The 22,007-nt window shown below is 38.5% G+C and overlaps 1 protein-coding gene across 2 annotated transcripts in view; it reads right to left on the bottom strand.

Annotated features, from left to right (window-relative positions):
• The window catches only part of LOC127806070 (uncharacterized), an 88,644-nt gene that overhangs the window by 22,597 nt on the left and 44,040 nt on the right, over window positions 1-22,007 (bottom strand). For both annotated transcript variants that reach the window (XM_052343063.1, XM_052343062.1), the window contains exons 13-14: window positions 1,635-1,747; window positions 395-465 (exon numbers count right to left, since the gene is read on the bottom strand). In XM_052343063.1, coding sequence (XP_052199023.1) covers window positions 395-465; window positions 1,635-1,747 — 184 coding nt within the window. The remainder of the gene's footprint in view (window positions 1-394; window positions 466-1,634; window positions 1,748-22,007) is intronic.

Below are 22,007 nucleotides of genomic sequence, written 5' to 3'. Positions count from 1 at the left end.
ATTATTTCTTTAAAAAGATTTTTTTTTTCCCAATTTTCAGTTTAAACATGCCCGAGAGAAGGGTGTCACAGCTGGACATGTCACGCGCCACCAGCTTGTCATCAAAATAACATTAGTTTAGTTGTTATTATAGTGGTTGAAATAATATTAGTTTGGTTACTGTTGATAAACGGATAGAGGTAGGAGCTTTATGATACACTATTAAATCTTGAAAGTGAGTTCCCCACACTGTTTAACCCTCTCTCTTGGCTTTTCTTAGGGAAAAAAAAAAAAGCCATGCTTAAATTTAACAAAAAAGAAAAATGGATTATAACAAGATTCTCAATCTTAAACAATAGAAGAAATATTAGCTCTACTGTAACAGTGTGAATCTGAGAGATACTATTTAATCTACCTGGTTGCTCCTATTCTTAAGAAAAGAGCAAGCCTTCGCCATTGAAATTCCTTCTGTCTATTTAGAACAACCTGAACAAGAATATAAAAAGTCAATAACAACCAGGAATTCCAATCAAATGATCGTAAAGTCTTCCTGACAATCTTAGTTGTTACCATCATAGATATCAGGTCTCCAGTATCTTAGAAAGTCATGAAATTAAACTTTAAGATATATCTAGAAAGCAAGCAGCAAAAGCAATTGGGTAGTTAATGATATATTAATCTGTGTTCAGATCTACTTCTCTTTGATTATTTTCTTTCTAAGTAAATGGATTAAACCCCAAGCATGCTTTATGATGGCCAAGCAAGGTTGTCCACAAGTCGATATCTTCAGTAAGAGTTGCGAGATAATCAAGTGAAGAAAATTTCAGATTCCATTCTCCAGCCATTAGTGTTTCAGTGATTACGCTAAAAAAACAACCCTAGTCCGCTAAAAGAAAAATTAACCATAAGAAAAGAAAGGGAAAGAAAGAACCTCTTGACCTCGTGTACATAAAAAGACATTTGTTAAAACTGGGAGCACTGGAACACTGATTTCAGATCCAATATAACACACACACACACACTTCTTGATATACGCTACAACCAGAATATAAAATAGAGACAGAATTGAAAAAGGAGATAGAACAATCAAACCACATGTACACAGAATTGAAAAAGGAGATAGAACAATTAAACCACATGTACACCAGTGAATTTATCCTGGTTCAGACTGCATGAATGGTCCTACATCCAGCCTTCAATCAGAGAGAGCAATCTACTAAAACTTAATGAAAACAGTACAAGATTATTACTCGCACAATCCCTCTTCCCTCACTGATATACAAGAACCCTCACTATGAGATTACAAGGATACTTTCTCTCACCTTCTCTCACAATACAGCTCTCGCTCACAAATCAATGAGAATGATCAGAATACCAGGTGCCGGCAGACTACCCTCACCCTCTTATTTATAGACAAAAGAAGGGCCTGAATTACAAAGGGGATATAACTGGGACATTTCCCTAACTACCCCTCACTTAATATAACATACAGTTAGCCTATAATACCTAACTGCTACTGCTGCACATATAACCTTAAATAAACATGTCAGAGTCCCTCTAATCTTCCAGCCACTCAATACAAAACTGAATAATAACACATGGCAAAGTCCAATAAATAATGGAGGCACACATGGTGTCCTCAAAACATTTCTTACCGATTGCAGAATTCGCCTTGAAGCAACTGAATTATCAGTAAGAAGTTTCCGAAAAACGTAGGGGTATGCAGCTTCAAATGTTCTAAAATTTGGATCTGCAGCTACTGCCAAGCCTGTGAGGAGTAACATGGAATAAAATCACATTGCACGGAAGATTCATTAGCTGAATCAGACATAACAGAAATTGTCAAAAACATAATGAATTAAGAGATAAAAATGAAGACTGATAAAACAAGAACTCTCCTTTGTTTATACCTACATTTTGTGGAATGCAGATCATTCTGGTATATACGTGGACTAGGAACAAGATTGTAGCATATGGCATGTTTTAAATATGGTATGATACGGGTAAACTTTTAGATATTATCATTCAGTGTTATTAAAGGCACGCCTATGGTATGATACGGGTAAACTTTTAGATATTATCATTCAGTGTCTCTTGATACCAGGCACAAGCTTGGCACCTAGAAACAAACTAGGCGGGTGAGATCTGCCTAGGTGCGCATGGGCGCACCCAGGCCCTCATGCGCAACCTTGCGCTCATAGATGTTAAAGGCGCCTAGGCGTGCCTCATGAAATTATCTGTCAAGCAACCCACTGCCCACCGAAACCAGCTGCCATTCTTTGTTCCAGCCTCCCCTCTTCTTGGTTCCAGCATGCATACATTACAATATATTTACATTTCTTTAGTTTAAATAAATGTCCACATTTTCTTTAATTTATATATTACCTTCCATTTACTTTAATACATAAATGTAAATAAGAAAGTACCCCTCATTTGGATTAAAAAAAAATATCTAAAAAATCAAAATCCATAACAATAAGAAAATAAAATTTTGGTTTTAGTACAAACTCGGAATTTAGTGATTTTACCACCCCCAAAATACATACTTACTATTTCTTGAAAAATTCATTAAAAATCATTTTAACAACAATGAATATTAGGTATCAAAATACCAGGAGATAGTTTTTCAAAATGAAAATATTTTCTTATATGTCTCCTTATAATGCGCTAATTTTCCAAACTTAGAAAAAAAGCATTTTTCAAAATAAAAACATTTTCTTGATTGTGGACTTGTAGTATTTATTGATTGTGGACTTATAGTGTTTATGTGTTTGTTTAAAACTTTGCATGATGATTGGTACTTGTTTGAATTTGAGTATTATCTCTTTGTTTTTCTTAAGATGGTCTTTAGACTGGTATTGTTGTTGACATGTTGTGAATCTTGTAAGAATAAAAAATTTAAAATGTCATCCAACACTATTGATCTTAATCTTGATAGTAGCTCTGCTGATAGAAGAAAAGATCCGGCATGGAAATATCATAGTTAGCATATGTTGAATTTTATATTTTTTTTATAACATGCTTGTTAAAATATTATTAGAAATTAGGACCTATTTTATACATTTTTCTTCAATTATGACATTTTTATTTTATATTTTTTTATTAACTTGCGCCTAGTTCCACTAGGCTCACGTCTCGTTTTGCGCCTCAGGCTCCAAGATGCTTGTGCCCCTTAGTGTGCCTTGGGCCTTTAATAACACTGTTATCATTAGAATTTGACATCTAAAATTATTGTTATTATTTTTTAACAATTTGAGATCCAATGTTCATAGAGTTGATTGGGTCAGAACCCATGGAGCCCACCCCAACTAGTGGGATTAGGCTTGGTGTAGTGTTGTTTAATTAGAGATCCAATGAAACACACAATCTAATACGTTGTTTATTTAAATTAGTTGCTCAAAACCTTCTTCCTCTAAACATGATGATAAACTTTTTACAGTGTCCAAGCAGAAACTAAAATATCAATAAAAATCTTTATAATAACATCACTTTCCTTCCTACAAAAACAATTAAGAGAATAAACAGAGACATTATATTTGGATCACTGGGATTGCTATATTAACTAATTTGAACAAAAGTGCACCATGTTTAGGAATGTATTGTGCAGACCAATTTGTAATATGCTAAGGCAATAGCATTTTCTGGTAATACAGATTTAGCATCTACAGTAAAGTAAAGGAAAAATAATAGATAACAATCCCTGCCATTCCAGATGGATTGGTGAAGCAAAATGGTCAACTGAAAGATAGCTATGATACCAATCGATGCAGAACCAAGAGACAGACAAGAACACACTTAAAAAACTACTCATCAATCCTCAAATTCAGTATCAATAATCAAGGCTACTTTCAGTTACAACCTAAACACTATAAATGCGCAACTAATAGATATAATCATAACTTAATTAGGATTTCAAGCAACATACTCCCAATCTAATTAGGATTATAATGGGACCTAATAACTAAAGGATTATCTAAAAGATAAACAAAAGAAAGTAGGAAACAAACAAACATAGGAAATAAACAAAATAAGAAAATGCTAATTATTATTTCTACTTTTCTTGATTGGCTCATCAACTGTCCTTCATGGTCAAACAAGAGGTCTAACAACTTTAGGAAAACTAGAACACTCAGAAAAGTGTTCTGTCTACTACAGCCATATAAGATAAAAAGAACTGCTCAGTTACTTGTACCATAGAAATATATTATGTTCTCAATAATAATTAAAAGCCAGGTAAAAAAATCAAAAAACAAATATGGAAGAAGGAGGTGCATGAAGTACACATTTCTTTTTTCTTCAGACAAGTAATGGCACATATTGAAGAGAACTGCCTTCAGGGGGCCAGCATACAAAGAGCACCTGGAAGCCCACTAACAAAGAAAGGTAAAAAATGAGACAGGAAAAGGCTCTGGGAGAAGATGAGGTCCTATCTCACCCACAAACAAAGTGAAACAAGAATGGCTCTCTTAGACAAAAAATTCTCTCTGTTCACTCAAACGATCTATTATTCCATTTCCTCCAGATGTGCCATATAATGTAAAATGGAGTAGTCTTCCAAGCACAAGCTATCTCCTACTTGGGCAGCTGAGCCCCATGAGTATAGAAAGTCCATCACCCATGCTGGGCATCACCACCAAAAATAGGAAGAACATGCTATATATCATGAGGCTGAGGTAAAAAGAAATTAACCTACCATCTCTCCTCCATTCCCACAAAGGAAGAGGAAGTGCCACTTAATTGGCATATGCCTTTGTTTTCTTATATTATCACAGGTCAAAATGCTCAAACAAAAAAGCCACTTAGGGAGGATTTTTAACTTCCATAAAATCTTCCAAAGAAAGCCTAGTTTAACTTTGTGACAAAAAGGTCCCAGAATGATACAAACTGGAAAAAGCTCCTTTTATCAGACTCCAGAACATGTGCCTTTCCCCAACCCTATCCTCAATTGAGTTTGAAGCTTGTCACTTGTCAGAGAAGATAACTATGATTCATGACTTCAATTTCCTGGAATTGAACGTTAAACTAGAATTGTAGGGGCTATACCACAATACCAGATAGAAAAGGAAAACTATAACATCCAGAAACCAACTAATCCCTTGCCAATTTGAAGAGGTCAAGAAACTCAGAAAAGCCTACTGGCAAACCAACTCTTAAGCCAAATCTCAGAGACCCACAGCCAACCTCAAAAGACTAATTTAAGAGTTCATCTCAAACTTACATTCTCCATATTCATAAGGTATAGTATATGTGTGGACCACCCATTCCAATGGAAGCCTAAATTTTCATATTCATGAGGTAGTATATGTGCGGACCACTCTCTCTCTCTCTCTCTAAATTTTCTATATTCATAAGGCAGTATATGTGTGGACCACTCTCTCTCTACCCCCCCCCCCCCCTCTCTCTCTCTCTCTCTCTCTCTCTCTCACACACACACACACACACACACACACATGCGCGCACACATAAATCTATTAAAACTAAAACTGTGACACCCATTCCCATGAGGACCCCTCAAGTTTTTAAAACTAAAATTGCAACACCCCATAAATTTATTAATAATATAAGCTAAGAGAAGAATAATTTCTATTTGACCATAAATGAATAACATGACTCCTCTCTTCTTATAGAGGGAGGATACAACAAATTAGGATATTCTAATTCTTATTCTAATTCTAAACTATAATCAATCAATTAAAAATTTAGGCCATCAATTAAGGGATTGGAGCCAATTCCCACTAATCAAGGGATTTGTCTCATTTCCATTTCAACACTCCCTCTCAAGTTGGGTTGAAGATATCTTCTGTCAAAAAGTCTTTATTTAAAATGTGAATTCCTTGATTAATTCTCCCTTGTGGGAGTAATATATATATAGAGAACTTCCTCTACTGATTAGGAAGTTTCTAATCCTAGAATAAGGAAAGAATAAAAACAGGAAATAATACAAATCTGTAAAATACAACAACTATGGAAAGAATAACGATAAAAGTGTTGGAAGATAAAGAGGAGATGGGCTCTAGATAAGGGCTATTAACAGCAATTATTTATCAAAACTAATCTATAAATTAGTATTTAAAAATTGTAAAATCTATTCCTAGAAAATAGGAGATACGTAGGAGTTATTCTTGGAGATTATTTAGGAGATTAATTGTATTTATATTTCCTTAAACTAGTGAAGCTATACACGATGGAATAAGTTATCATTCCATACGAATTTCAGCATGGTATCAGAGCCTAGTACCTGTGCCTTCTGAGCGCTGGAACTTTAGTTCATATCAGACGCTTCCAATCGCAACATGGTAGAAAATCTATCAGCCAGCACAACTTCGAATCTCCTTCCGGCCACAACGAAGACCACCTAAGTTCCAACCTACCCAATGGCAATTGAGCGTCACTCGCTTCAAATCACCCAACACAAATTGGATGGAACCAACTTTAGAGAGTAGTTCCAATCCGTGTTGTTGGTCATCCGCGGAAGGGGACACGAAGGCTACCTGATAGGGGATATCCCAAAGCCCAGCTCTGATGTAGCTAATTCTGGTGTGTGGGAGGTCGAGAATGCCATCATCATGGCATGGCTGATTAATTCCAAGGAGCCTAGCACCGAACGGACTTATTTGTTCTACAAATCAATAAGTGAGATATGGCAAGTAGTTCAGGAGACTTACTCTGACTTAGAGAACACCGCCCAAAGCTTCCAAATCCGATCAAATATTCGAACCACCAGGCAAGGTTCAAATTCGGTTACAACATACTTTAACATTCTAACAACCTTATGGAAGGAGATGGATCTCCTTTATGAGATTAAGTGGGAATGTTCAGAGGATGGTAGGAAGTATAGCAAGATGGTGGAGAAAGAGAAAATCTTCGATTTCCTTCATGGCTTGAATCTTGAATTGGACGAAGTAAGAGGAAGATTGCTCGGGACAAAGCCGTTTCCATCCCTGCATGAGGTCTTTGCTGAAGTAAGGTGTGAAGAAAGCAGGAGAAAGGTTATGTTATCAGCTTCTGTTCACTCAAACTATGAGGTCAATACTCAAAATTCTGCCCTAAACACTTATTGGATGAAACCTACAGCATCTAAGGGTGAACTTTAGAAAGATAGGCAGTGGTGTGACCACTGCAACAAGCCTTATCATACTAGGGAAACTTGCTAGAAAATTCATGGTAAGCCGACAGGATGGAAACCAAGGAATCAAAGGCAAGGAGGTCTAGCTGCATATGCAACTGAGTCTGAAAAAGGGACTCCAACAAATATCGCCCTAACTGAAAACCAAATTGAAGCCTTATAGCACCTGCTCAGTCAAACAAAAATATAGAAAGCAGAAAGTGAAAACCCCCAAGCTGTTTCCCTAGCAAAAACAGGTAACACAAGCTATTCCCTATTATCTCAAACGTCCAATTCAACCAGTTGGCTTGTAGATACTGGAGCAACATACCATATGACAGGTTCTCTTAAACTTTTGTCTAATTTTGAACCAAGTGGTCAAGGAATAGCTGTAATTATGGCTGATGGTACAACTTCTATGGCTAAGGGAAGAGGGATTGCATACATATCTGGATTAGTGTTACAATCAATTCTATATGTCCCAAATTTAACATGTAACCTGCTGTTTGTAAGTAAAATAACAAGAGAAAGAGGATGTGTACTAATCTTTTCTCAATCTTCTTGTGTTTTTCAGGACCTATCATCGGGGAAGATGATTGGCAATGCTAAGGAAAGCAGGGGGCTCTACCAGATCTCAAGTCCTGATCATTCTACTGGAACTAGGTCTTACTTTCAATCTTCTTTAGCTACTTTTTCAGATTCGGACATTGTGTTATGGTATCAAAGATTAGGTCATCCTAGTTTTGAGTATCTTCTTTTTTTGTACCCATCAGTTTCCAGCAATAAAATTCAGCATTTTTAGTGTGAGAATTGTATCCTTGCAAAACACACTAAGAGTTCTCATCCGAATCACCTTTATAAACCCTCAAAACCGTTTCACTTGATTCATAGCGATGTGTGTGGGGGCCAGCTAGGGTTCCTAATCTCACGAACACTAGATGGTTCATTATATTCATAGATGACCATACTAGGGTTAGCTTGGTATTTCTAATGAAGGACAAATCCGAAGCCTACTCTTTATTCAAAAGTTTTCACCAAATGGTCCAAAATGCCTTTCAATCAGCTATACACATCTTGTGGACTGATAATGGCCAAGAATACTTTTCTAATGACTTCAATCAATACCTCCTCAATTATGGTATTATTCACCAAAGCTCTTATCCATATAACCCTCAACAAAATGGGGTAGCAGAACGAAAGAACTGTCACCTCCTTGAGATAGCCAAGGCTTTGATGTTTACAAAATCAGTTCCCTATACTTATTGAGGAGAAGCAGGTTCTCACTGCAACCTACCTCATTAACCGACTTCCTTCCAAAGTTCTGAAATTTCAAACACCCTTTGAATGTCCTTCTTGAGAACTTTCCCCATCATACCAGAGTCTTGAACTCTCTTCCTCCTAAGATTTTTGGCTGCACTGTTTTCATACATCAAAATCAACCTTAGTCAAAATTGGATCCTAAAGCCCTCAAGTGCATCTTTATTGGATACTCTCCAACACAACAAGGATATAAATGTTATCATCCTCCAACAAGAAAATTCATTGTCACCTGTGATGTCTCATTTGTCGAGCATCAATCATATTTCCAAAATAACCCCAAAGAGGTTGACTATCATTGCAATCCAGCTAGTCTCATACCTGCTACTCTACCTAATCTTCTACCTAATACAGTTGATGGTTCTGGGTCTGATATCTCTACCCTACACCATCAAGGGGGAGAGAAAGAAAGCACTATAGTTCCAGTAGCAGATCAGCCACCATTAAAAGTGTATTCACGCAAACTGCGCGATCATCAACATACCAAACCATCTGAACCACCGGTGGTAAGTCCAAAAAACAAAAATTCAAGTGATGTTGAAGTCCCAAATAGAGTGGAGCATGAAGAAAATAATCCAGGTGATCTTGAACTTTCAATTGCCCTAAGGAAAGGTGTGAGATCCTACACACAGCACCCCATCTTTAATTTTTTGGGGTATTCAAAGTTGTCTCCAAAATTCAAATTGTTCACAACTAACCTGGATAATATAGCTATTCCAAGGGATATATATCATGCCTTACAGGATGATAGGTGGAATGCAACAATTCCGGAAGAAATGCGAGCTTTGAAAAAAAGATGGAACATGGGAAGTTGTGGACTTACCAGATGGCAAAAATACAGTGGGCAGCAAATGGATATTTAATGTAAAATACAAAACTAATGGAAGTATTGACAGATTCGAGGCCAGACTTGTAGCTCAAGGATTCACTCAAACTCAAGGATTGGACTATGAGGAAACGTTTGCACCTGTGGCCAAGCTAAATACTATCCGGGTATTGCTATCCTTGGCAGCCAACCTCGACTGGAAATTACATCAACTGGATGTAAAAAATGCATTCTTAAATGGTGAGCTAGAAGAAGAAAAATACTTGAGAATACCCCTGGGCTTCGAAGAAAATTATGCTAAAGGCAAGGTATGCAGGTTGAAAAAATCATTGTATGGCCTCAAACAATCTCCTAGGGCCTGGTTCAAAAGATTCAGTGATACCTTACATCAACTGGGATACCAGCAGGGACAAGCAAATCATACTCTCTTTACAAAGGTAGAAAGTGATAGCAGAAGAACAGTGTTGATAGTGTATGTTGATGACATTATCATCACTGGTGATAACCACCATGATATAGAGAAATTGAAGCAACAACTGAGAGAAGCATTTGAAGTAAAAGATTTGGGAGAATTGAGATATTTCTTGGGCTTGAAAGGGGCGAGAAGTAAGGAAGGTATATTTATAACTCAGAGAAAATACACCTTAGATCTTTTAAAGAAACAGACAAACTAGGGTGTAAACCTGCCAGCACTCCTCTAGAGCCAAATTGGAAGAATAAAGAAGGAAAAGAAGAGTATCCAGTTGATAAAGGAATGTACCAACGCTTAGTAGGGAAATTTATTTATTTATCTCATACAAGGCCAGACATTGCCTATGCTGTGAGTATTATCAGCCAATATATGCATCTTCCTACTAAGAGACATCTGGAAGCAGCTTATCACATCCTCAGGTATCTCAAAGGAACACCTAGAAAAGGGCTATTCTTTAAGAAAAATCAGAATAGAAGTATTTGTGGTTTTGCTGATTCTAATTGGGCAGAATGTATTGAGGATAGTAGATCAACGTCAGGGAATTGTACCAAGCTATGAGGGAACCTGGTAACTTGGAGAAGCAAGAAACAATAGGTAATTGCTCGAAGTAGTGCCGAGGCTGAATATCGTGCAATTGCTCAAAGTATTTGTGAGATAATATGGATAGAACGGTTAATGAAAGACTTATCTATGCCAGCATCATCTCCTAAATTTCTTTATAGTGATAGCAGATCGACCATCAGTATTGTGAATAATTCATTGCAACACAATCGAATGAAGCATGTTAGGACCAATAGACACTTTGTCAAGCAAGAAATCGAACAAGGAGACATAAGACTCACATATGTACCAACAGAGAATCAAGAAACTGCTATATTAACCAAAGCCATGCAAAAACAAGGATTTGAAATACTCAGAGGCAAGTTGAGAATGATTGATATCTATCCACTAGCTTGAGGGGGAGTGTTGGAAGATAAAGAGGAGATGGGCTCTAGATAAGGGTTATTAACAACAATTATTTATCAAAACTAATTTGTAAATTAGTATTTAAATATTGTAAAATCTATTTCTAGAAAATAGGAGATAAGTAGGAGTTATTCTTGGAGATTATTTAGGAGATTAATTGTATATATATTTCCTTGAACTAGTGAATCTATACACGGTGGAATAAGTTATCATTCCATACAAATTTCAGCAAAAAGATATACAACAGGAATATGAAATAAATCAAGAAATCATTGATTTATTTAGGAATCAATCATTGGCACCAGATCTGGAACATATCCGTTGACACTCCCCCTTAAACTTGAGAGTGGATATCATCCATTCCAAGTTTGTTGATAATTCTTTGGCATACAACTGTAGGTAGTCCTTTAGTTAGAATATCTGCTAGTTGATCACAAGAAAGTGTATACGGAGTACAAATTAAGCCGTTATCCAACTTTTCCTTGATGAAGTGCCTATCTACTTCAACATGTTTAGTTCTGTCATGTTGAACTAGATTGTAAGCAATATTTATAGCTGATTTATTGTCACAATAGAGTCTCATAGGATTTGTCACTTCAATTTTCAAATCATCTAGAAGAATTTTCAACCAAAGTAGTTCACAAACACCTAGAGCCATTGATCTAAACTCTGCCTCTGCACTAGATCGAGCTACAACATGTTTTTTGCTCCTCTAGGCCACAAAGTTGCCTCCTAGGAAAGTACAATAACCCGAAGTAGACCTCCGATCCACCAATGAGCTAGTATAATCTGCATCTGTATAGACCTCAATACTCATACCTTGACCTCTTTTAAACATAATTCCCCTCCACAGTGTTCCTTTCAAATAATGTAACATTCTATAAATAGCTCTTAAATGGGTCTCTTTAGGCTCATGCATGAATTGGCTTACTACTCCTACATAGGCAATATCTGACTGGGTATGGGCTAAATAAATCAACTTGCCTACCAGCCATTGGTAGGACCCCATGTCAACTACCTTCTCCTCTAGGAACTTGATAGGATACCAGATATAAATTCAACAGCAATCAAGTTTCAATAGCTTCCAGTAAGGAAATAAGAACAATTCAGGGCATTCGAGAGGCCCTTTGCTCTCCCAATTCTTCTATCAAAAACCAGCTATCTTCTCTCTCTTCTCCCCTCTTATTTATACCTCTCCTCACCACCTTTCTAACTGAATTCCCCTTGCACATGCTAATTATTCCCTCAGCATGTGGATTACAATTCTATCCCTCCCATGCACACATGCTGGTTGTTACACCTGCATATGCTAACCCCTTACTCTAATCTTCATGCCTTCTGCTGCTTGCGATGTCTTTGATAGGTCTGGTGCACAAGCAGCCTATCAGAACTCACCCAACTTGTGATTAGGCTCGATTGGAGTTCTAGCTGCCTTGCAACCTAACAACCCTGTCTCCTTTAGAAGATCCACAATATACTTTTGTTGGGAAATGAAGATACCTGCCCTAGAATGGGCAACTTCTATACCTAAGAAGTATTTTAACTGCCCCAACTCTTTGATGTCAAATTCATGAATCAAGCAGTCTCTGAGTTTTCTCCTTCCTTCCTCATCATTTCCTGTGACTACAATGTTATCAACATAAACAATTAGCACTATCACTCCCCTTGTGGCCGAGTGATGGATAAAAAGTGTATGGTCCCCTTGACTTGGTTTATATCCGAGATTTAACATAACCTGTGCAAACCGGCCAAACCAAGCCCTATGAGACTATTTAAGGCCATACAAAGCTTTGTTCAACTTGCATACCATATTCCCCCGAGTGTTTGGGCTATACCTTGATGGCAAATCCATGTACACCTCTTCTTCTAGATCCCCATGCAAAAAGGCATTTTTAACATCAAATTGGTGAAGTGACCAGCCTAAATTTGCAGCTAGGGACAGAAGCACTCTTATAGTATTGAACTTAGAAACCGGAGCAAATGTATCTAGATAATCACCCCATATACTTGAGTATAGCCCTTGCCCACAAGACGTGCTTTGTATCGATCAAGAGACCCATTTGATTTGTACTTTAAGGTGTAAACCCACTTATATCCAACCGGGTGTTTATCCTTGGGCAACGGAACTAAGTCCCAAGTATTGTTCTTTTCTAGGGCTGCCATCCTGACGTCCATAGCATTTCTCCAATTCTCATCCTTCAAAGCTTCGGAAAAATGTTTAGGAATGGGAATGTTGTGAAGGCTGGTTAAAAAGGCTTTATGTGGAAAAGATAACTTGGAATAGGACAAGAACAAGTGTAAAGGGTGTTTGGTACATGCTCTTATGCCTTTCCTAAGGGCAATGGGCTACTAAAGGTCATTTGGAGGTTCACAAACAGAATCCATAGGCTCAGGAATATAAGAGTTACCTGATGTGGGGTAGAAAGCTTGGCAATGTCATCATTTGTAATAGATTGAGGACTGACGGCAGGTGCAGTAGATGGATTAGATGTAGGAACCTGCATTGGGCAAGGAGTTGATGGCTGTCGTCTTGAGTAAATTTGCAATGGGTGAGGTGTCTTAGGGTCAGGCTCTTCCTAAGTCATGTTAGGAACATCTTTAGAATCAGCATGAGAAAAATTAGAAGAATTCTATTGAAGGTCGGGAATAAAAAGAAGCTGATCTTCATTTGTAGTGGATTGTTTTTGGATACCTTGATCATTGCTAAAATAAGATAAATTTTCAGCAAAAGTCACATCAACAGAAACAAATAATCGTTTAGTAGGAGAATGATAACATCTATACCTTTTTTGAGTAGAAGTATACCCAACAAAGATGCACTTTAGAGCCCCGAGGATCTAACTTACTCCAATGTGGACCATGAATATGAACAAATGCAACACAACCAAAGATTTTAGGTTTCCAGCCACTAAGAATATGAAGATTAGGAAAAAATCTTGTTAAGAGTTAAATTGGACTATGGAAATCAAGAATTTTAGAAGGCAACTGATTTATAAGAAATGTAGTTGTTAGGATAGCTTCTCCCCAATAATGCTTAGGGACATTGTGAAGGAAGAGAAGTGCTCTTATGATAGCTAGTAAGTGCCCATTTTTCCTTTCCACCACCCCATTTTATTGGGGGGTGTAGGGACAACAGGACTCATGAATGATTCCCTTTTTATGAAAGAAAGTTGTAAGGGATTGATTGAAGTAATCTTTAACATTATCAGACCTCATATCTTGATTTCTACTCCAAATTGAGTACTAATCATGTTGTAAAAGGAAGGAAAAATTCTACTCATTTCAGATTTATTTTTTATGAGAAAAAGCCAAACAATTCGAGTACAATCATCCGCAAACACAATAAACCATTGTGCCCCAGAAATATTGGGGATAGTTGCAAGGCCCCAAACTTCACTATGGATTAGAGAAAATGGAAGGGAAATCCTCTTATTTGATGAAGGATACGGTACCCTTTTATGTTTGGCTAATTCACAAATAGAACATTGGAAATCTTTAATATCAAGATCCCTAAATAAAGCTGGAAACATGACTCGAATAATAGAAAAAGAAGGATAACCAAATTGAGAGTGTTATAACAAAATCTGATCTTCATTGGACTGAACTAAACATGACACAGGGTGAACCTCCTCCTTTGTCTCCTACCCATTTGGTCCATCTAGATAGTATAAACCAGCCTTTGCCCTATAGCAAGCCCAATCATTCTCCTCGACTCCTGTCCCTAAATTTTACAGATATTAGAAGAAAAGTTAACACTGTAATTACTGTCCAGAATTAACTTTTGGATAGAAATCAACTTAGTGAACAGTTTTGAAACATGGAGAACATCTTTAAGAATAAGATGTTCATTGAGAATGATATGTCCTTGATCAGCAACAGTGGTCAAGGATCCATCTGCCATAGCTATCTTTTTTGAGCTTGGACATGGGCTGTAGGTGATGAATAGATTGGAAAAAAGGGTCATATGATTAGTTGCCCCGGAGTCTAGGATCCATTTATTAGGTTGAGAAATTCCTGAAGCATGTAAGGAGAGAGATTGAGATGAAATACCTGAAAGTGCAAGGGAACAAGTACCTTTTTCAATCCTTTTGTCAAGAGATTCCAACAAACCTCTTAGCCTTTCAATTCCAACCTTATTAAGTTCATCTTTTGGTTCTGGTTTCTTTTGCTCACTTTCCTAAGAACTGCTGGCCATATAGGCTTGACCATGTCCTTGGCCCCTTAGTTGTCCTCCTTTGGTAGTTGGTTTTCCATGCAATCTCCAACACTTGTCTATGGTGTGCCTTGGTTTTTTGCAAAAGGTACACCATAGAGTATTTATGTCTACCACCTTCTTGTCATCTCTAGGCCCTTTACTGGGAGTCTTTAGAGAGATTAGGGTACAATTTTCAAGTTGAGGAGTGTCTAACATTACTATTCTCCTTCCTTCTTTAGCATGAATTAGAGAAATTACCTCATTAAGGGAAGGTAAATCATCTTTTCAGTATTTGAACTCTTACCAGGTCAATTCCATGTTGAGGCCAACCAAAAAATCATATATCCTCTCCTTTTCTACAAATCTTCTTTGTAAAGCAGTATCTTTGTTGCATTTCATCTTTGAGACTTTGATAATGATCTAACTTCTGCCATAAGGTTTGCAGGATGTTAGCATACTCGATAATGGATTTCCCCCCTTGCTTGGTTGCTGCCACCTTGGTACTTATTTCGTATATCTGGGTAACATCCTTAACCTTCGAATAAGTGAGGTTAACAGCTTCCCAAATATCCTTGGTTGTGGGTAGAAACATCACGGTATCACTTATTTTAGGTACCATGGAGTTCCACAACCATGACATAACCAAGGAGTCTTCTTCATCCCAAGCCGAGAACATAGGATCTTCCTCCTTTGGACCGGTTCCCAACAAGTGGCTAAGTTTCCCTTTTCCCTTGAGAAATGTGCAGATGAGTTGGACCATTTTAGGTAATTTTTTCCATTCAACCTATAGGCTGTTTGGAGATTTTGCAATTCTCCTCCTGATCCTATACTTCCAGAACCAACAAATGGAGTATTTGTTGTGTTGCTAGTAGCAATTAGTTCTGGGGTTGTTGTCGGATTAGGAGTGGTTGATATATTGAAAAGAAGGTTATGAATGAAGCAACAACTTTTTGGAGATGGCAAGAAGGAAAAACTCAGCTATGGAGAGAACAAAAGGTAGCTGGAGATAGCAAGAGGAAAGAACAAGTTGATGAAGATGGAAAAATGGAAGGAAGGCACAAAAAATTGAAGCACTAGGTTGATCGCTTTGATACCATGTCAAAAAGTATTTATTGAAAATGTGAATTCCTTGATTAATTCTCCCTTGTGGGAGTAATATATATATATATACAGAACTTCCTCTACTGATTAGAAAGTTTCTAAATGCTAGCAAGATTCTAATCCTAGAATAAGGAAAGAATACAAATTTGTAAGATACAACAACTATGGAACGAATGACAATAAAAGATATACAATAGGAATAGGAAATAAATCAAGAAATCATTGATTGATTTAGGAATCGATCATTGGCACTAGATTTGGAACATAACGGTTGACATCTTCCATGACAAGCTTGCTCACTAGATTTTCAAACTGTTTCTTATGTAACCCCTTTGTGAGGACATCAACAACTTGATCAACTGTAGGAATATAAGGCATACAGATTACCTTCTTGTCAAATTTCTCCTTGATAAAATGCTTACCCACATCTACATGTTTCGTTTTGTCATGGAGAACCGGATTGTGAGCAATGGAGATTGCAGCTTTGTTGTCATAGTAAACCTTTGCCGGTAAGGAAATAGGAACCTTCAAGTCCTCTAGTAATCTTTTTAATCCACATAACCTCACAAATCTCACAAATCCCGCGAGCTATTGAATGCAATTCGGTTTCAACACTATTTTTGGTTATTACATTCTGTTTTTTGCTCCTTCAAGTAACCTATGTTGCACGGAAACGAAAACGGAAAACGTTTCGATAGGAAACGGAAATGTGGAAATGGACATTTTTCTAAAAAAATAGACATAAATAGAGTCCGAAACAAGAATAGAAAACGTTTCAGAAACGGGAAAATGGCACCTATAAGGTGTTTTCGTGCAACATAGCAAGTAACAATATTACCTACCATGAAGGTGCAATAACCCAAATTAGATCTTCTATTTGTAACGTTGCCTGCCCAATCTGCGTCGGTATAGGCCTCCTCTATGTGTAGGTGTCCTCATTTTTTGAAGAGCAATCCTTTCCCAGGTATTCCCTTTAGGTACCTTAGGATTTTGTAGGCAGCTTCAAAATGCTCTGAACTTGGTGAATGAATAAATTAACTTACAACACCTACTGCAAAAGCTAAATAAATAAATGAGTCTACCCACAAGTCTTTGGTTTCGATAGGTTGAAGCTTCAAGTTGGATTCTATGGGAGTTTCGACTATCTTGCATCCAAGCATCCATGTTTCATTAAGCAAATCCAAAACATACTCACGTTGATTGACGAAAATTCCCTCTTTTAATCTTGACAATTCCATCCCAAGGAAGTACTTTAGGCCCCCCAAATCCTTGATCTCAAATTCACAAGCTAGCTTTCTCTTAAGCTCTCCAATTTTTGCATTATTGTCACCAGCCATTATTATATCGTCCACATATACAATCAAAATAGCCTTTTTACCATCTCTAGGGTGCTTGAAGAACATTGTGTGGTCAACTTGACTCTGAATGTAACCATAGTTCTTCACTGCCTTTCCAAACCTTTCAAACCACGCTCTTGGTGACTATTTCAAACCATACAAGGATCTTTTCAATCCGCACACCTTGTTGGCACCAAGATTGTTCTCAAATCCAGGTAGAAGATCCATGAACACTTCTTCCTCCAAGTCTCCATTCAGAAAGGAGTTCTTTACATCAAGCTGGTGTAGAGGCCAATTGGAATTCATTGCTAGAGAAATGAGTACTCGAATTGAGTTTATCTTTGCAACCGAGCGAAGGGCTCTTGATAGTCAATACTATAAGTATGGGTGAACCCCTTGGCAACAAGTCTCTCTCTATGCTCCCATCTGTCTTACATTTTACAATGAATACCCATTTACAACCTACAGTTCTCTTGCCTTTTGGTAGTTCCACAATCTCCCAAGTTCCATTTTGAGGGATTGATAGTCGGATTTGAGAAATGACGGTCGGATTTGAAGAAAGACAGTCGTTGACCAATGACAGTTGCAGCGGAGACTGATGGTGATTTGCTGTCATTGAGCACTAGAGAACAGGAAGGTGAAGGGTCAAGGTTGCAGTGGCCATCTGTCGGGCGCACCACCTGAGTTTAGCCATTGTCGTCGCCATGGCTAAACCACTGCTTGCGACAGGTATGAAGTTGGAAGGTTGGTGGTCGACGTGCCTAGGGTTTGACAATGTAAGGGCTGTCTAGGATTGAACAATGGCTGCCAGTGTGCCTAGAGTTTGACAGCATAAGGGCTGCCTAGGGTTTGATGGTGTAAGGATGACTTCCTTGCTCTAATACCATATAAGCTAAGAGATGAATGATTTCTATTTCACCATAAATGAATAACATGACTCCTCTCTTCTTATAGAGGGAGGATACAACAAATTAGGATATTCTAATTCTAAACTATAATTAATCAATTAAAAATTTAGGCCATCAATCAAGGGATTGGAGCCAATCCCCACTAATCAAGGGATTTGTCTCCTTTCCATTTCAACAAATAAACATAGGAAGAGAGTCCCAACATGACACTTCAAAATATGAGGAGCTATTTGTAGAAAGTTGCTGGAACAAAATATGTAAGTTGGCAGCCAAGCAGGCAGAAAACCTTAGGCAGGCAGCTGAATTTAAAATCACTTTTTGGGGACTAAATTAAGAGATAAATATCTGAATTTTTACTATGTTATTAGGCATCAAAAGGAGGATTCCAATGATAAGGAAATTAGTAATTTTGGTTAAGAATTGAGGAAGTTATATTAAGGACTTAATTAAGAGGATTATGGTTAATTAAGCAAGAATTAGTGAAGTTCCAGCTACAAGGAATTTGAAGAAGGTTCAGACAGTGTTCTAAAAGGCGGCCCTAGGCATCGTCGAGGCGTTAGGCAGCCCCTGGCCGCCTGCGAATACAAGCAAATTGGCACCTTAGGCGCCTGACCCGATCAATTGGGCCCAATCGACGCCTAAGAAGTGCCTAGCAACTTGGGTTGCCTAATTTTTGAAGACTTGCAAACTTCCCTTGGCCTCGATTTCTGTAACATCCCGCATCGAGCGATAGGAAGGACCGAAACAACTTACCCTGATGGGCCTACGCGAACTTCCCAGAGGGTCACCCATCCTCAAGCTTTCCCAGCTCAAGCATGCTTAACTCGGGAGTTCTTTGCCTACATTCAACCCAAAAGGTATCCAGCTAGTGTTGTTTCCTTTCTTACTATTCTCGATATATATACTAACTTCTCTAGAGTTCCTTCTTGGACTTGACCTTGGGCTATTGGGGTATTACATTCTCCCCCATTAAGCACATGACTTCCTCGTCATGCGACCTTACAACTGATCCCAAATCTTCTCCCCTTTGGGGGCTGCCATCCTAAAAACTTGTCAGAAGCCGCTCCTTGTACAAGCCCTCGAGCCTCGGCACCACTCCCCGCCCTCATCGGACCGCCTTCACCAAGGGTCGACTTTGATACCACTTGTAACATCCCGCATCGAGCGATAGAAAGAATCGAAACAACTTATTCTGATGGATCTACGCAAACTTCCCAAGGGGTCACCCATCCTTGAACTTCTCTAGCTCAAACACGCTTAACCCAAGAGTTCTTTGTCTACATTCAGTCCAAAAGGTATCCAGCTGGTGTTAGTTCCTTCCTTACTATCCTCGATATATATACTAGCTTCTTGTCATGACCCCAAGGATATATTAGTAATACATGTCATATGTTTTCCTTATTAGTTGCATTTTATGTTGTTGTTGTTAGCATCTTCAATTGTAAGCCTATAAATAGGCTTGAGTAGTTAGAGAAAGGGCTCAATGAATGATTTGTGTTGAAGTTTGCCTTGAGTTTTGTCCAAGAAGATAGCAGAACCGGAAGGAGTATAAAAGAGTAGTTTTGGCTGAAGAAATTAGGCAGCTAGGGGTTAAGTGTAATTAGTACATTTTGTTGGGGTTAATATGTAATTTCCCTAAGTTAGTTAGTTGCCTAAGTGTGTCTGCCTCCTCTATAAATAAGAGGGTAAGGCAGCAGTCTAATAACTCCTCTCTCTTGTCAAGTTCTCTGTTTCTATTGTGAGTATTCTTTGTTTTAGAGAAAGTGAGGCATCGGTATTGTGTTCTTGAGTTTTCTTGGAGTGAACAAGGGTTGTACTTGAGCAATAGGGTTGAGAGAGGGCTTGGGCTTTGTACTGATCAGTTTCATCCTAATAAAAGGCTGCTCTTGGTGGGTGTTTGAAGGCTGGAAGTAGGATTGCCAAAGGCATTCCGAACCAGGATAAATCTGCGCCTAATGCTGTTTGGTTTGATCTTTTAAATTCAATTATTTTCTTTTCTGTTGTTCAGTTTTATGTTCTTACATTTACATTGCATCCGAGAGTGTTTAAGAGGGTTTATGTGAGCGTTTTCTCGCCTAAGGGTATAATCTAAGAGTCCTAAGGTTAACAATTTGAATCTCAATTCCCTCTCTCAATACTCTCCCACAGCTTTTCTCTCTCTCTCTCTCCCTCAATTCTGTTCTGTTCTTCCTTTCCCTCCCTTTCTGCTCTTCCTTCCTCTTAATTCTTATCCAAATTCCTTCCTAAACCCTAGCTCAACCCTAGGGTCATGACATTTGGTATCAGAGTCGTCGTTCCTCGGTTGTGATTTCAATCAATCAAGACGCTAGGCTGTAGAATCTACTCTAGGTTGCTTCGTGAGTCCCAATGACGAAACTAGGGTGAAGTGGAAGAGGAAATAACGATTGCTGAACATCAGAGTGCGGTTCAGTCTGGGGAAATTTTCGGCTGACTTGATTGAGTTAATCAAGTCCAAAATTGGAGGCGAAGCGGATCCAGATCTCGATGGATCTAAATGAAGCAGATTTCAGTGATTGTGAGCCAAGGCAGAGATAAGTGAAATTTCGGTGATCACGGATCCCGGTGATTGGCGAGTGGTTAAGGCACGGCGTGGAAGTAAGTCCAGCGGTCTTGAATTTGTAGTGATGACAAGAAGACGCAAGCGAGTTTGACAATCAGCAAAACCGTAGCGTTAGGTTCAGGAAATTGAAGGTTGTCTTGGCTACAGACGCAAAGCAGGAGGGCGACTGTGAGAAACAAGTTCTTGCAGGACTGTAGGCTCTAGATCGGCAATTCAATTGCGGATTAGAGGTACTGAATTTGGAAGAATAGGAAGCCGAGCCGCAACGAATTTGATACAGAACGGGAGGATCGGATCTACATGCGCGGCCATATGCAATTGATTTCAGTGACAAACTCAGACTTGATAGGAAGAGGAGTTACGCAGCGGAAGTTGCTTCAGAAGCGAGATAGTGGACGGTGATTGGGTGGCGATCAAGAATTACTTAAATCCAGTGAGTAGTGAAGGCGCCACAATCCTTGGCAGTAGGTTTGGGAGTTGAGCAGTGAATTCCGACGATATACAGTAAGTTTTTACAGAGATTGGCATCATTCTAGGACTCATTCCTGCTAGTCTTGTTCGACATTTTGTATCTCCATGCACGGTGGCCGAGCGATTCCAACTCCGTTGGGGCTAGTCTTAAATCAGTTTGATTTCAGCAAACCCACTGCATGTGATTGAGGTGAAAGGCAGGAGCAGTCGGGTTCGGAAATAGTAGGCGAAGCAGATTATTAGAAGGCAGAATTGTAGCAACTGATTCTTAGCTACTGCATCGTTACTCAAGCTTTGCAGCTTGGAATTGGGATGGTCAAACCACCGCAGGTGACGAAATGGATTGGGCAGTGATTCTTGAAATTCCGGCAAATTCAAGAAGTTGAACGAAGAAGAATCGGACCTGAAGATTGTTCTTGGTGGCGACTAAGATCAAGTGATTATCGAAAGCAGCAACAACAGCTGAATTTTGGAGGTTGGTCTGAATCAGAGAATAAGGAAGATTGTACAGAACAATAACTTATGGAAAATCAATATTATGAGGCTATTGATCATTTTAAGCGGTGGAATTCTAAAGCTAGGGAATATAAGGTCACGCAGAAGGCAATGACCCACAGCTGGGAGGATAATGTAGCCAGCAAAGCAAACATGCGTTGGGGACTAGCTGCCTCTCAAGAAAGAGTGCAGAGAGACTTGGAGAGGCATCAAAATATGATGGAGCAACATGTCCAGCGGATCAACAACATGTT

Source organism: Diospyros lotus, chromosome 7, assembly GCF_014633365.1.
Source record: "Diospyros lotus cultivar Yz01 chromosome 7, ASM1463336v1, whole genome shotgun sequence".
Lineage (NCBI taxonomy): Eukaryota > Viridiplantae > Streptophyta > Magnoliopsida > Ericales > Ebenaceae > Diospyros > Diospyros lotus.
This window is presented reverse-complemented; position numbering and strand designations above follow the sequence as displayed.